This window comes from Podarcis melisellensis (assembly GCF_964234715.1).
Source record: "Podarcis melisellensis genome assembly, chromosome: 5".
Lineage (NCBI taxonomy): Eukaryota > Metazoa > Chordata > Lepidosauria > Squamata > Lacertidae > Podarcis > Podarcis melisellensis.
The window spans coordinates 64,905,356-64,921,605 of NC_138537.1; the positions used below are offsets into that span (position 1 = coordinate 64,905,356).

General features: G+C 42.3%; 1 protein-coding gene across 1 annotated transcript in view; it reads right to left on the reverse strand.

The window, feature by feature from the left end:
* Positions 1-3,116: 3,116 nt before the first annotated feature.
* Positions 3,117-16,250, reverse strand: part of LOC309370642 (uncharacterized protein) — a 43,932-nt gene continuing 30,798 nt past the window's right edge. Inside the window, 9 exon segments of the mRNA XM_081912554.1 lie at positions 3,117-3,690; positions 5,119-5,184; positions 6,086-6,157; positions 9,172-9,318; positions 9,720-9,856; positions 11,109-11,218; positions 13,956-14,154; positions 14,567-14,684; positions 15,062-15,223. Coding sequence (XP_081768680.1) covers positions 3,457-3,690; positions 5,119-5,184; positions 6,086-6,157; positions 9,172-9,318; positions 9,720-9,856; positions 11,109-11,218; positions 13,956-14,154; positions 14,567-14,684; positions 15,062-15,223 — 1,245 coding nt within the window. The 3' untranslated portion in view covers positions 3,117-3,456.

Here is a 16,250-nt window from a genome sequence, read left to right on the forward strand (position 1 = left end):
CGGCGGTGCGGCGGCAGCAGGAGGCCCCATTAGCTAAAGTGGTGCTTCAGGTTAAGAATAGACCTCCGGAACGAATTAAGTACTTAACCCGAGGTACCACTATAAAACCTAGCTAAAGTTATTTTGCATTCCTTGTAATGTGTGGCCTCCCCAGCAAGCTCTCTGCAATGCAACTAATCTGCAAATAGCCAACAAATACTTCCTTGCATTTTTTAAAAAAATGTAACCCACCTGGAGATCTTTATATTAAGTGGTATATAATTTTATGTCTACATTTTTTTGTGTCCTTTGTGCATCGGCATCATTATTTTGTATCCACGTAAGTTGTACACACACTAAACCCATTGAAATGAACAGGGCTAAGTTATTCATACCCCTTAGTGGGTCTACTCTGAGTATAACTTATCGGATTTGCGTTCGACTGAACAACTCCTCTGGTTGAGCCTTCCAAATCTCCTCCTCTGATGATTAACGACCTGAGCCTTTGATAAGGCTCCAGGCACATTCCCCATTACGCAGAGTATACAGCAGCATGCGGAAGAATGAGATAGTATGAGCTACATGGCTAAAGAGATTACTAACTACGCAGACAGAAAAGCAATATACATGCTCTCTCTGTGAAAGGCAGAAAGCAACTGAAACAAACAAAGGAACAGGAAACCAGTAACATCACATCTGCCTCCCGTCTCCCGTGAGACTTCCAACAGTCTGGAAGGTCTCTGGAATGTAAACAGAGTCTTGTGACTCAAAGCACTGCACAGTGGGAACACACAGAAATCTAACATAACTAACATGGATTCAATCTATAAATAACCTTCTTCTTCTTCTTCTTCTTCTTCTTCTTGCTAATCTTCTCGGTGCAAGAGTGTAGAGTGTGGTGGTTAAAGGGTTAACCTTTCTGTGTCTTACGTCTGAGGGAAGGGCTTCCATGGGAAGTCAGCCAGGATGTTGCTTCACAGCTCTTTGTTGTTTTGTGCTGTGAGACTTGCTTTCATTTGTCAGACTCCTTTCTTCTTGGAGCAGGGATCGACTGACAAATGGAAGCAAGTCTCACAGAGCAATTGAGCAACATGCCGGCACCAAATGAGTTACTTTTCATTCCAGCTCACACCCACACTGTGTACAGTGGTACCTAGCAAGACGAATGCCTCGCAAGACAAAAAACACGCAAGATGAAAAACACGCAAGACGAAAGAGTTTTCCGTTTTTTGAGTCGTTCTGCAAGACGAATTTCCCTATGGGCTTGCTTCGCAAGATGAAACGTCTTGCGAGCTCTTGCGAGTTTGTTTCCTTTTTCTTAAAGCCGCCAAGCCGCTAAGCCGTTAAAAGCCGCTAAGCTGCTAATAGCCGTGCTTCGCAAGACGAAAAAACCGCAAAACGAAGAGACTCGCGGAACGGATTAATTTCGTCTTGCAAGGCACCACTGTATATGTATGTGCAATTGCAGTTAATTATTATTTTATTTACTGCATTTATATGCTCATGCTTTCTTCCAGGGAACTCCAGATGGCACACATGTTCTCCCTTTCCCCATTAAATCCCCACAACAACCCTGTGAGGAAGGTTAGGCTGAGAGAGGAAGTGGTCATGGTCACCCAGTGAGCTTCATGGCCCAGTGGGCATTTGAACCTTCTTTCCTGCCCCTTGGGAAGCGAGGGGGGGATGGTCGGAGCAGAGAGGAGGACAGTGGCAAGCCATCAGGGCTCCCAGATGAGGAACAGCGAGAAGAGTGGCAAACTCTGTGACTGCCCCTGGGCAACAAAAGCCCTAGCTATGCCACTGTCTGAGTCCACTGCAAAGACGGTCCATTCTCGTGTTGCCACCCTCCGGACCTCTCAGGGAGGAGGCACACGAAGGAGGGCCTCAGAAGATGACATCAGGGACCTGGTAGGTTCATATAGAAAGAGACGGTCCTTGAGGTATTGAAGTCCTGAACTGTTTAAGGTTTTATAGGTCAAAACAAGCACTTTGAATTGGGCCCAGAAACTAATTGGTAGCCAATGCAGTCAGACCAGGATTGGTGTAATATGTTCAAACCGTCTTGCTCTGGTGAGCAACAAGGCCACTGAATTCGGCACTAGCTGAAGTTTCCGAACCATCTTCAGACCCATCTTGTCTAGGGAACCACCCACTAACAGTGCCTCAGTCTTATCTGGATTGAGTTTCAGTTTGTTGGCTCTCATTCAGTCCATTACCGAGGCAAGACACTGGTCCAGCACTTCCACTGCCTCACCTGCAGATGTAAAGGGAAAATAGAGCTGAGTGTCATCAGCATACTGCTGATGACATACTTCAAACCTGCAGATAACCACACCCAGCAGTTTCATGTAGATGTTACACAATGTGGGAGATAGGATTGAGCCCTGTGGGACCAAACATTGAAGGTTTCATGGGGATGAAAAACATTCCCCAGGCAACACCCTCTGGGAATGACCATCCAAGTAGGACTGGAACCACTGCAAAGCGCTTCAGAAGGATATCATGGCTGATGGTATCAAAAGCTGCTGAGAGGTCGAAAAAAATTAACAGGGACATGTTTGCCTTGTCTCTCTCAACAGAGGTCATCATACAGGGCGACCAAATGAATTTCTGTGCCAAAATTGGGCCTAACCCCTGATTGAAATGGACTGTGGTTATGTTGAAAGCCTTGGTAGAAATGTAAGAGTCAGCTGCACCCACTCCAATCTTGAGGAAAGAACCCACAGTACTTGTTTATGCTCACAATTTCCCATTGAGCCATGGGCACATAGCCAAAATCGTTGCCTCCTAGTGCAACCTCAAAATGGGACAGGGATGCCTGTATTTAATAAGAACATAATAAAAGCCTGCTGGATTAGGCCAGTGGCTGTTAGGAGCTGGCCTTCAACAGCTCACTGGCTAGCGATCTAGCGAAATCAGAGACCCGGAGAGCTTCTTAGTGTTGACCGCCTCTGCTCAAAGGTTAAGAACCTCTAATGTACAAAGATCTCCGTCAGATGAGAACAACAGGTAATATCTAAATTGTGCCTAAAAGATGAGGCATTTGCAGAAAGAATTATGCTTTTGCAATGCATAATCAAGGAATTCTACTATCAGTTGTGTCACTGCCAACAGGTAGATTTAATTTGATGGTGAGAAACAAGTAATTAACAAATTAATCATATATACACATTGTACAGACCTATTGCAGCATCTACAGTCACATGGAATTGGGGTTGGCACATTTGTAACAGTTAAAATCCAGATAGAAAAGTTGTTGTGATTTTTTTTGGCAAATTCGCAAAAGAATTTTTAAGGAAAATCACCAAAAATGACAAGTCCGACATGGGTTGCCATACATCTGGATTTTCCTGGACATTTTAGCAATTTCTGCCTGGACACTACTTCTGAATGCAGTATTCCAGATAGGTCCAGCAAATTCCAGACATATGGCAACCCCAATGGAATATATGCAGTATATATGACTTTTGTAACATTTTATTTGTACTTCAGCATCAGATGAAATATATCAGGGTATAGTTTCTTTGAAGCATCCAGACCCCATAAAAAATCAGCATGCTGCCATTCAGGAATATACTTGTGGAAAACCAAATTAGAGATTCGAGGAAGCAACAGCTGAATGTCCTTTCTATTTGACATAATATCATGTCCAGCATACCACACAGCACTTGGCACAACCATGTCTTCGATTTGATAGAATGGAGGAGTGGTCTGTGGATGAAAATATCAGAATGATTAAAATGAGTTTCACCCACCAATCTTAGATTTTTACATTTTCTTGACCTCCCGATGGTTCAAATGCAGTAGAATCAAAATTATGGGGAAATGGTTCCTTGAGCATTAGTTTGACTTATGTGTGAAGGTTGACTGGCTTGAGTATAGGCTATACCAAAATTGTGGAATGTATCATTGAGGATCTATATCAGGATTGATGTGCATGTCCGCTAAAGTGGGCAATGGTTTAGCCTGGTACTTTTAGGCCCTGGATTTAATCGTCTTGCATGCAAGGTGTGAGCAGGGTTTTGAAAGCTGAACATATGACTTCAGCTTAAAAGTTCGCAGAATATTTCTTTCCCACTGCAATTGCATGGCCTCCCAAATGCCACACACACACACACAGATGGTCAAGTTCAGTCAAAGGCAAGTATGGAGTTGCGGCACTCATCTTGCTTTCAGGTTTAGGGAGCTGGCGTTTGCCACAGTCAGCTTTCTGGGTCATGTGGTCAGCATGACTAAATAGCTTCTGGTGCAACAGAACATCACAACAGGAACCAGAGCGCACAGAAACACCCATTTACCTTCCTGCCGCAGTGGTACCTATTTATCTACTTGCACTGGAGTGCTTTCAAACTGTTAGGTTGACAAGAGCTGGGACAGAGCAACGGGAGCTTAGACCACAGCGCCACCCACGTCCTACACATGTATATACACATATGGACACACACAAACACATACATTCTGAGCATGAGCAGCTTTCCATTCAAAAAAAGCACTTGAAAAATAGAACCATCTAGACTAAAAGAAAGAATTGAGTTTGCTTCTGCTGATCTAGGGCTAAACATATTTACTTCCCATGCTGGCTGAGGTGCTGGAGTCAGGCTGGTTTGTCACTGCCAGTGCTATCTGGTCTCTTTAGGTGATCATTTGGGCTATGGAATCCGGGACCTCAGCCATGTGTCCAGGCATGGCTGCACAAGGACTGGTGGGAAGCATCAAGGATTTGCCAGGAGAGGGAAGAGATCTAGATTTACAATGTTGGTATCCATCTTTCTTGAGAGACAATGGAGTCCAACCACTGCATTAGCAGTGCCAAAGTGACCTCCCTGGGGTGCAGGCCTGGGCGGTGGGTATGGGGATCCTGGGCTGCCCAGACAACAAAATCATCCTCTCGTCCTCACTGATGTGGTCCAGAGGAAGCAGAGCAATGCATTTGACACCAGCTTGGCTGCAGAAGTTGCTGGAAGGAGGCATACAAGGCCCCACCCAACCGTCACTGGATTTGTGCAGAGTTTACTCCTAAACGTTTTCTTTTCTTTTTGGGGAGACCCACTAAGTTCAATGAGAGTTATTCCCAAATAAATATGCAGCTTTAGCACATTGAAATCCATGACAAATCCCAATCACAACCCTTATAATTACCATATTATATATAGCTTTGTTCTTACTGCCATAGTCAAAATATTTCAGTTCTTTTGATTTAAAAACCTATAAAAGAAGGGGGAAAGTACTGAATTTTCAATTTTTTATTGCTGACATATTTATAAAGTACACCTAGATTAAAAATTTCCTGTCCCCAATCCCTACATAATAATAATAATAATAATAATAATAATAATAATAATAATAATAATAATGTGATGTTAAATGGTAAAAAAGGTAAAGGACCCCTGGACGGTTAAGTCCAGTCAAAGGTGACTATGGGGTTGCAGCGCTCATCTCGCTTTCAGGCCGGGTCATGTGGCCAGCATTACTAAACTGCTACTGGAGCACTGAGGACCATGACGAGTGCCAGAGCGCACGAAAACACCGTTTACCTTCCTGCTGCTGAGGCACCTATTTATCTACTTGCACTGATAAATATGGTATAATATGATTATAGTCAACAAAGATCTTGCTATAAATTTCAAGCAATCAAAATATAAGTTAACTATTTTGTCGTGAATTTCTTTGTACAAACAATGAGCACAACCAATCAAGGCAGTCTATGAATGGATTACTAGACTGTTTTCATAAATTTATGTGTGGTTTCGTAAGAATATATTATTGTTTTATCTTGAAACCTTTTCATATTTATCTGTTTTTAAAAATACTATCTGTTTTTCCAATATTATGCACACTTTGCAAATTAATAAGTATATATATATCATATATCACAAGTAACTGGACAATTACACCAGCAATAACTCAGAGCAACAAAGCCCCTGTGAGTGGCAGCTTGTTAGTTACTATTTACTGCTATATTGTTTTTTATTTTATGTAACTTTCCCGTCACCTTCTGAAAATTAAAAAAAGAAAACCCTTAAATATTCACACACATTAAGCATTCATTTGTGCATCAAATGAACTCTGAATTTTGAAATAAGGAAAAATATGCATTGAACCCCACCTGGGCCAAATGGATCATGTTTTTTACAGAAGCAAAATCAGGAACAATTCCAATATATACATCAGCTCGACTCTGGATTGGAGGGAAACAATAAGAATGTAAATATCTTTGAAAAGCATCTCTGAATATTCTGAGGAAGGAAATGGATGAATTGCACTAGAAAAAACATCACCAGCATCAGAGCAATACAACATGCATATACCTTGAGAAAGGTAAAGGGATATTACATAGGAAAACATCAATCTCAGGAAAGATGTGGTTGTGGGTTTCGTGCCAATTTGCATTTTTTATTTTTATACAATTTTAAGCATCTGTGACAAATAAACATGGGGCACCTTTGCCCAGTATCTGGTTGACAGTGCCTAAAAGGATCCCCCCCCCCGGGGCATTATTTTTATTTGCATTTTAATACAAAGGCAGAAAATAAAAACCCACATCTCCTGCCCTCCACATCCCACTTGTACAACTTTCATATCAAACATACAACTAAATATCTGGTGACTTCCCTTCCACCTTTTTCCTGATTTCCTAATTTTCTATTAAATCCCGTATTCCCCATTTTTAATCTTAGGATATCTACCTCTGTTAAATTCTATTAACTTCTATTCTGCTGGATATACTCAAGACCGGCTTGATTATTTACTTTTTATACTGGTTCTTAAAATATTCAATAAACACTTTCCAATCCTCCTTATATTCTATATCATCTTTTTCTCTTATCCTGTTCATCACTGCTGCCAATTCAGCGTATTCAAGCATTTTAAACTGCCACTCTTCCTTGGTGAGTACCATACTCATTCTCCACTTTTGTGCCAATAAGATTCATATACAGTGGTGCCCCGCAAGACGAATGCCTCGCAAAACGAAAAACGTGCAAGACGAAAGGGTTTTTCGGTTTTTGCGTCGCTTCGCTAGACGAATTTCCCTATGGGCTTGCTTCTTGCAAGTTTTTTCCTTTTTCTTAAAGCCGCTAAGCCGCTAATAGCCGTGCTTTGCAAGACGAAGAGACTCGCGGAACGGATTAATTTCGACTTGCGAGGCACCACTGTAATTCAAACAGACTTTCCTCTAGATAGATGATAGATATATAGATAGATAGAGATAGATAGTTGATTGATTTCTTTTCATTTGGAGCATATATTCCCACAATTATCCAACTATCCCTTTCCACTTTAACCTCCACCACTATTATTCTACCTTCTTCATCTTTGTACCACTGTTTAGGCCCTAACTTTGGATCAACATGTAATACCACTCTCCCTCCCTTTTTTGTCTTATCTGAAGTAATAAATTCTTGTCCTAGTTCTTCCTTAATCAGCTGTCTTTCTCTTCTCTCTTTATTTGCGTCTCCTTTAGGCATATGATGTCCAATTTCTGTTGTAATAATATGGGTTTACTTTATTCCTTTTTGTTCTTTTATTTAACCCAGGGGTTAGCATACTTTTTTGGGAGGGGTAGATACACCGCCCCCCAGACCTTGTGGTGGGCTGGACCATGCGTGCGCACGGACGTGAGGCAGAGGGGGCTTCTCTCTCTTCCCCAGCCCCTCCCGTCCCCCTGCCTACCTATACTGCTGCCATCCATGCTGCGCTCTCCCAACTGTGGCTTCTGTGCCTGCCCTTGCAAGGGCTGCTTTCGGGCCACTCGTCCCACCTCCGCCACTGCCACCAGCCTGCCGCTCGGAAGGGCAGGCATGGAGCTGTGGTTGGAAGAGGCGCTGCGCTCTGCTAACCCTGGCTCCTGCACCTGCCCTTGCGAGTGGCAGAGGCTGTTGGCAACAGTGGAGGAACGAGCGGCCCAAAAGGGCTGGCTGGCTCTGGAGATCCACTGTCCAAAATGGTGCTCAGCCAGCTCAGCCCAGCCCCCTTCCTCCTCTACACATGGTGGGGAGAAGGGCAGGGAGAAGCCAGGATGAGGGAGGAGGTGCCGCAGTGTGAGAGACGGGGAAAATGGCGCTGGAAAAAATGGTGGCACTGGAAAAAATATTAACAAAAAACAACAACAATCAGAATCGCCGATCCACAGAACATTCATGGGCCAGATCCTGAGGGTAATTGGGCCGGATCCAGCCTACGAGTCATAGTTTGCCGACCTCTGATTTAACCCATTCACATTCCATGAAGCCATGAAGCTCCATCTTTGGTAAAATGTTTTGTTTGTTGGTTGGTTTGTTCTTCCTTTTCTTCTCCTTCTCTGTTCTCCTCTTCACTGTTCTGTTCTACTTCTTCTGGTTCCCCAAACTCTTTTTTTATATTTGCTCATAAAGGATTTTGCCACCAAAATTCTATACCTTTCACTTTTCTTTCTCTCTCAATCTGCTTGACCCCAGTCTAGTTGGGGTTTTCTAGACCTTTCCCACAGTGAAATTATGCCTTCATTTGTTAGGGAAAGATGGTTGTTTGTATGAGGGCATTGGGCAAGTTCAACATAGTATAGGGCATGCCCCATAAGTGGCCTGAGGGAAGAATTAGCAACAGCCACCTGCAAGCTCAGTGTTAGGTATCAGCCTGGTAGGAATCTGCACCATAGTTGCCCAGTGAGGCCTTGTTTGTTTGGCTTTCACCCCAGCAAAGTTAAACACATGGAACAGGTTTGGGTGGTCCAAACCCAGCAGACCCATTCCATCAATATGGGGCTCGTGGAATGATGAACTGATACTGGGACCCAAGGCCATTCCAACTCTTACCCTGTCTGCTACTGTCAATAAAAATTCAGCTTGATTTTATCCCATCATCATTGTATAGTCTTGCTATTTTACTGCACTCAAAACAACAAAAACCAGAGAAAACAACAAAAACCATATAGTTTATACATTCTGTAATATACCAGGGTCTCTTCCACAAAGATTCTTCTAATTTCCTCTCAATTCTAGCTGCAACATGTACAGACTTGGTCACTCAATTGCACATTTAGGACTCCAATGCTATACATGCATAATTTAAAGCATGTACTATTGAACTCAATAGTCATGCTTTGGATTGTATGGTTAATTCATCTTTATCTATTAGAATAAAATATATTGCTGTTGGGTGGACTGGAGTATGGTGTTTTGTCAATATATTTAGCAAAATAAAGAGTCATCATACCACGTTTAAGTTATTTGGATTGCGTCCACTGGCCAGGAAAATGATTTGAATACAAATCTCATCTATTACGGGATAACTGCACAGCTTGGCATTCAGTCTTTTCTGTTTGTTACTAAAACCAACAAATTCTTTCTTCCCCCATATCAGCTGTAAAATAAACACAGAGATCTTGGTGAGTCTCTTTAGGATTAATTGTTAAAGCAATACCAGGTATTCATGCAAGACCCAAGGCAGTGATTCAACTTAAAGGTTTTATTGAGGCTTCAGCAACAGACTGGGGAAAACATGGAAATGGGTCTGATTTATATACAATTCACACACACACACCACAATAGCCACCTAGTGCATGATTGGCTGCTTTGTGCCAGGCAGCGAATCACAATGCAGACCTCAAACGTCTGGCCTGCATGGTGATGCAGACTCAAGCTCTGAGAAGGAGACACCAAGGAACATGTATAACATCTTCCATGACCCAAAGCTTGAGGAATGAAGTGCCCATATCACTGAACTGATTGTACACACAATAAAAACCTATGAGAAATACCTACTCTGATAAATCCATCAGGAAGATTGAAAAATAGCACCGCAGGTCCACTGGTGTTCACAAATGTGTAGGTAGGAGCCAAAGCCATGAAGAGCTTGACTTTATGAGCAACCTGTGGCCTGAGTGAAAAGGCAATTAAACCTGCCAAAGAGAAAGAATTCCAGAATTCAGCAGCTATTCCAGATAAACCAGAGCCAATATGCAAACTGAATCTTTGGGTCTCTCATACTAGGGAATTGTCTTATCATAGCAAAAGAGTACATTCATATGATCAGGGCCTCAGTACAGGAGACTGAAGTTAGGGCTGAGAAAGACTACTGTTGTACTCAGGAAAGCTGTTGCCAATCAGTGTTGACAATGCTGAACTACATGAACCAATGGTCTGACTTGGTACTACAGATCTCTGTAGTCCTATATACTTATCTGGAGCCAGCTGGCAAAAAGTCTCAAAGCCGATTTAAAAAAAAAAAAAAGTGCTCTTAAATCCCTTGCTTGTTGTTGCTTCAATCTGAATTATAAGATTTGAACTATACCTGTATTTTGAATTTTTGATAGGGCCTGTTGCGGGCGGGGGATGATTCCCGCGTCATGCAGGGGGCGTTATGCCCCCTGCCCCATTCACTTAGCTGGCGCGCCATGCCCCCGGTTGAACACCCAACTGGGCAGCTTGGTGGGGGCATGGTTTGCTGCTCAAGAGGCAGCCACACCAGCCATTCAGCCCCATTTGCTCACCTTTTCACCACAAGTGACCCACCCACCACTCCCTTAGGTCTTAGGTCTTAGCTTTTCTCTTGACCTTGCTATGGACCTATGGTTGGTTGCCCAGGTTGGCCAGGGGGCCTGGCAGGAATTTTTTCCAACTGGCAAATTGGCACCTTCCTTTTTTTCCCGCCTACCTCGTAGCAATCGTCACAACTTTCCTGGTATTTGGCGGTTAGGCATTGGAATGTGCTGTTGGTGTGTGGAAGGGCAAAGTGTGGCCATTGCTTACCCCTTCAAATTTGGGTATTCCGTTAAAGGAATCCGGCGGTCGTGGATCCTGTCCGATGCCTGTGTGGTGTGGGGCCATGGCATGACCCTCGGTGACATCAGGGGAGAGCTTTTAGTTGTATTAGCATCAACAGGCTCCCCCGACTGGTGGTTAACCCCTCTTCAGACTCACCCCTCTCCGAGTGGGTGGAGTCAATTCTTCTGTTGGTCCAATGCCTAAGCCAATACCTTCTCACCTGCTGTAATCAATAAAGTTGTGGCCTATTTTGCCCATTGACCTTACACACTGTGTCCACGTGTCTTTATTCCTTCAAGCGGGGATCGGGTCCTCGAACCACAATAAGAAGGTTTTTAAAAAGGGACATGGGCAGTAAATAAATTCCATTAATTTCACATTACTTACCAAGCGTCCCACCCTGAGACTGACCAATAAAATACAACCCTTCTTGCTTTGTTTTCTGCAGGATAAATGTTATTGTCGCTGGAATATCATATATCGCAATTTCATGGAAGCTGCAAGACATTACACGAACAAAATGCAGGTGATATTTTTTCCACTTACTCTCATGTTGCATTAATAGATCACACTATTAGAAATGGGCATGGGCTCATGCCCCAAATAATGAGGTGAACTGGGGTGATTTGAGCTGTGATCTCCCATTCCTAAATGGGATTATGCCTTTCAAAACATGTTAACGGAGTCCCCGACCTGCACCACTTAGTGATTATTGTAAAAATAAGTTAGTGATTCCCAGTGTCTCTGTTGCCTATTGCTCAATATCCCAAAAACCAAAGCACTGCACCAAGCACAAAACAACCCCTCTGCAGTGCCACAAATCCAACTTAATGGTGTAAAATTGGAAAATGTCAATCACTTTTCCTACCTGGGCAGTTGTCTTTCACAAGTGCTGACACTGATGCTAAAATCCAACATCGCGTAAGCTCTGTGAGTGCAGCTATCTCTCGACTGAAGCACAGAGTGTTTGATGACAAGGGCATTCACAGGGAAACCAAAATGCTTTTTATAAAACTATCATACTACCAATTTTACTGTACATTTGTGAAACATGGACTGCTTATAAACGCCATGTCCAACTTTTCAAAAGATTCCATCAACAATGTCTCCAAAAAATATTCCACATCAGTTGGGAAAACAGGCAAACTAATGTCAGTGTACTGGAAGGAGCAAAGATCACCAGTGTTAAAGCAATGATTCTTCAACATCAGCTTTGTTGGACTGGTCATCTTGTTCAGATGCCCGATTATGATCTTCCAAAGCAACTACTCTCTTCCAAACTTAAGAATGGAAAATGAAATACCGGTGGACAACAAAAGAGGTTTAAAAATGATCTCAAGGCAAATCTAAAAAAAGTAGTATAACCACCAATAACTGGGAAACTCTGGCCTGTGAGTGCTCCAATTGCAGAAAAGCCTTTACGAAAGGTATCATGGACTTCAAAGAAGCACAAACTCATGGCAAAAAGGAGAAACCAGCTAAGAGGGGGGCACATTCGGCAAACCCTCACTGTGATCAACTCCCACCCGGAAACCTATGTCTCCAATGTGGAAGGTCATGTGGATCCAGAATTGTTATCCAGTCACTTACTGAACTTACTGTTAAGACTATCTTCATGGAACACAATCTTACTTGGCTACGAGTAATCGCCAAAGAGGAAGAAGAAAGGTTATGTTCAAACCATCTTGTCCTAGTGAGCAACCTGGCTGCCAAATTCTGCAGCAGCTAAAGCTTCCAAACTATATTCAGAGGTAGCACTACGTATTATACACTGAAAGAAGATCAAACCTATCCATTCTGAAGGAAATCAGCCTTGAGTGCTCACTGGAAGGACAGATCCTGAAGCTGAGGCTCCAATAATTTAGCCACCTCATGAGAAGAGAAGACTCCCTGGAAAAAACCCTGATGTTGGGAAAGATGGAGGGCACAAGGAGAAGGGGACGACAGAGGACGAGATAGTTGGACAGTGTTCTCAAAGCTACCAACATGAGTTTGACCAAACTGCGGGAGGCAGCGGAAGACAATAATAATAATAATAATAATAATAATAATAATAATAATAATAATAATAATAATAATAATAAGTTTTATTTATATCCCGCCCTCCCCAGCCGAAGCCGGGCTCAGGGCGGCTAACAACACTCAAACAATACAACATTATAAAACATTATAAAAATGAATTAAAATCAAAATTGATGGCAACCATAAACTAAAGTTTTGTAAAGATTGCCAAAGGAGGGAGTCAGGCTGCGCCCTGACCAAAAGCCAGGTGGAACAGCTCTGTCTTGCAGGCCCTGCGGAAAGATGTCAAGTCCTGGAGGGCCCTTGTCTCTTGTGACAGAGCGTTCCACCAGGTTGGAGCCGCAGCCGAAAAAGCCCTGGCTCTAGTTGAGGCCAGCCTAACCTCTCTGTGGCTTGGGACCTTCAAGGTGTTTTTATTTGAAGACCGTAAGTTCCTCTGTGGGGCATACCAGGAGAGGCGGTCCCGTAGGTACGAGGGCCCTAGGTGTGCTCTGGCCCATGGGGTCACAAAGAGTCGGACATGACTAAATGACTAAACAACAAGAAATCCAAACTAGAGGTTTGCAGAGAATAGACAACAGAAACTAGGCTTTGCCTGTCCAGATAGAGGCACAGCTGGGCCACCTGGTGAAAGGCACTTGTAGCACCATGGCCACCTGAACCTCAAGCAACTGCAAAGGATTCAGAAGTACCCCCATGCTATGTGCCCACTTCTTCAGAATGGGTATAACCCCATTAAGAGCTGTCTCGGAAACCACCCACTTCCAGTGCCTCCTTGGTTTAATTCAACACATTGTTGTCCACCAACCCAGCTCCCCTTTGACATCTTTGTATTGTTTCAGGTGGGCCCAGCCCCAGGTAATCTAGGGCTTTATCTACATATTCCCAGAAAATTCCAGATTGGCTTGATTCAGTTCAGGACCTAAGATTTGTCCAGAGCGAATGCACAGTCCTAGTTATGATCTCAGAGCCCCACAAATTCAGTCTGCATGAATATAGAGTCAATCACTTTTCCTATGAACATGTTGGCTCTAAAAATAATAAGAAAAGGAACCACAATCCACCATGTCCCATCTTTGGGAAGTCTTTCCAGAAATGAAGCACTTCTGAAACAACACTGGAAAAAAAGATATATTGGTAGCAGTTGTACTTCAGAGACAGTAATCATTGCAATTGTCTCAACTATCCAAGCTACAAGTTGTCCCTTTATACCTGAAATTCCAAAATTCTTCTTGGTCAATTGACAGAGTCTTGTGTCTTCTAGACCAGCTGGTCCCTCTAGTATTTATTATCCAGACATCATAGCCAGCATCTGCTAGAGCAAATCCCAGGCTATTGTTGGGAGGATTTACAATCCAGGTCCTACCTTCACTCAAAATACCATGTACCAGTAAAACAACTGGCCTAGGACCTGGGGAAAACAAGATAAAGGGCATTAGATAATATTGTCGTCAATCTAACTTTGAGGTAATTTCTGTTCACTTCATCAACGTAGTGCAATTAAATCACCATTTATGCACACACAATAGTTCATGTTCGGTTAAGAGTTCAATGCACATTATCCTTGGCATTTTTTCTTAGCTTTCAGAAGGTTACAAGCTGCTGTGCTGATATAAAAAATATAATTAAAAAGACTAAGATCACATCAAAACACACACATTGGGATGTGACTTATTGTCTTCAACCATTCCAAACCCAGAAACTATGTTAATTCTCAGCATTTATATGCACACATTTGTTTTCTCTGGGCTATGTTGAATCCTCCCAGTACTTTTCCTTTAAAAAAACAAAACCCCAAAAACCCAGTTACATTCCAAAATTACCTGTCTTCCCAGAACTGTGCATTCCATAAGGAATTCTGTTTGCTTGCAAGTAGTAGCCATCCTCTGTCAGGATTTCATGCTCTTCACTGGGGTATCCCCAATATTGAATTATTTCATTCTGCAAGAACAAAGAAATTCTCAGCAAATTGAGACCTTTATTCTAAATCTAGAGTTGCTACAGGGGATTTAGTTACTATGGTGTTGAGAGGGGAAAAAGTCCTGAATCCTGACTTCCTCCCCTTCTGGCTGTAATGAACAAAAGCAACCAGGAGGAGCTATTGGCAGACAATGTATTAAGCATTAAACTAAAACTGTCATTTGGCCTTGGGGTCAGCTAAATCCGTCCATTATAATTCATCAAGCCTCTTTGGGGTAACTCAGGCAGGCCTGGAAATCCTTCTGTGAAAAGCAAATCCTTTGGAATATCACTTAAAAGAAATATGTACAAATCATAATAACCTGTTGTTTTCAAATGCATCTGAACAAGCAACTCACAATAGTCATGAATTCTTGGGGATTCAAGTGTCGTTTCCTTAGGAATTCTTCTGACTCTGTTGTCTGTTGATTTAAGCACACCACTGCCCAAAACAGCCACATCGCTGACCTGTGTAAAACAATATCTGTTGCTTCAAACTCCTTAGCAAAGATGGGAAGTCTGTTTTAGAATGATTCTAGATGTGCTGAGGCCAGGGAGTGCAATTTTAGTTCTGATGGTGGTGTGCAGGGAAGAAATAATGTATCTATCTTCTGAAAATATTAGTCCCTGAGATGGATGCTTTGTGGGGAAACACTGAAAAAAGATCTGCCTCATGCGGAAAAGTCATGGCTATCTCTGAAATAAGGATAAGCATGCTGTATTCTGAGGGAAGCAGCTTCCTGGTCACTGAAAAAATAATATCCATTTTTGCTAGTCATGGCATTCTTGAGGTGATTTGGACAGATAATGGCCTCAGTTTGCACCTCATGCATAAGAACTTTCCCATAGTATGTGAGTTTCTTCACATCACTTCAAGGCCCAAATAGCTTCAATTACCGGTAAGTGGCTTCATTTAAGATGGAGCACAAAAAAGTGCAAGATTAAGGTAGTGGCTGTGGTAAATTATAGGGCATCTCCCATTGAACATGGAGAATCTCTCGCTGAGCTATTGTTTGGTGCAAGGATTACTTGAACAAGGTTGCCCAACTTACTGGAGGCTGAAGGAACAACTACACTTCCAGAAAGACTCCATGAAGTGTAAACAAAATTTGAAAGAATCCTGTGTAAAATTTTAACAATTGCAAGAATATTGTTTTTGTGTATGAACTTGTAAAATAATATTTTTATTTTTATTTTTATTTTTATTTTTATTTTTATTTTTATTTTTATTTTTATTTTTATTTTTATTTTTATTTTTATTTTTATTGCAAGGAACAAGGACTGAAAAGTTGTGGCCAGAGCAGAATGAGAAACTGTAGAAGCTGGATCATTTTGCCAGTATTTTTAAAAGCAAAATTAAACATTTGTTATTAGCTTGCAACTGTTTCCAGCTTTCTTCACTAATACGAGGAACAGCACTTATGCAACCCACCTCACAGCAAATCCCCCTCCTCAAACCTGAGCTCACTCAGAGCCCCCATCATGAACAAACCGCCCAACATTAGAAACATACACACATACCTCTCAACACTGAGCTCCTTTCCCACA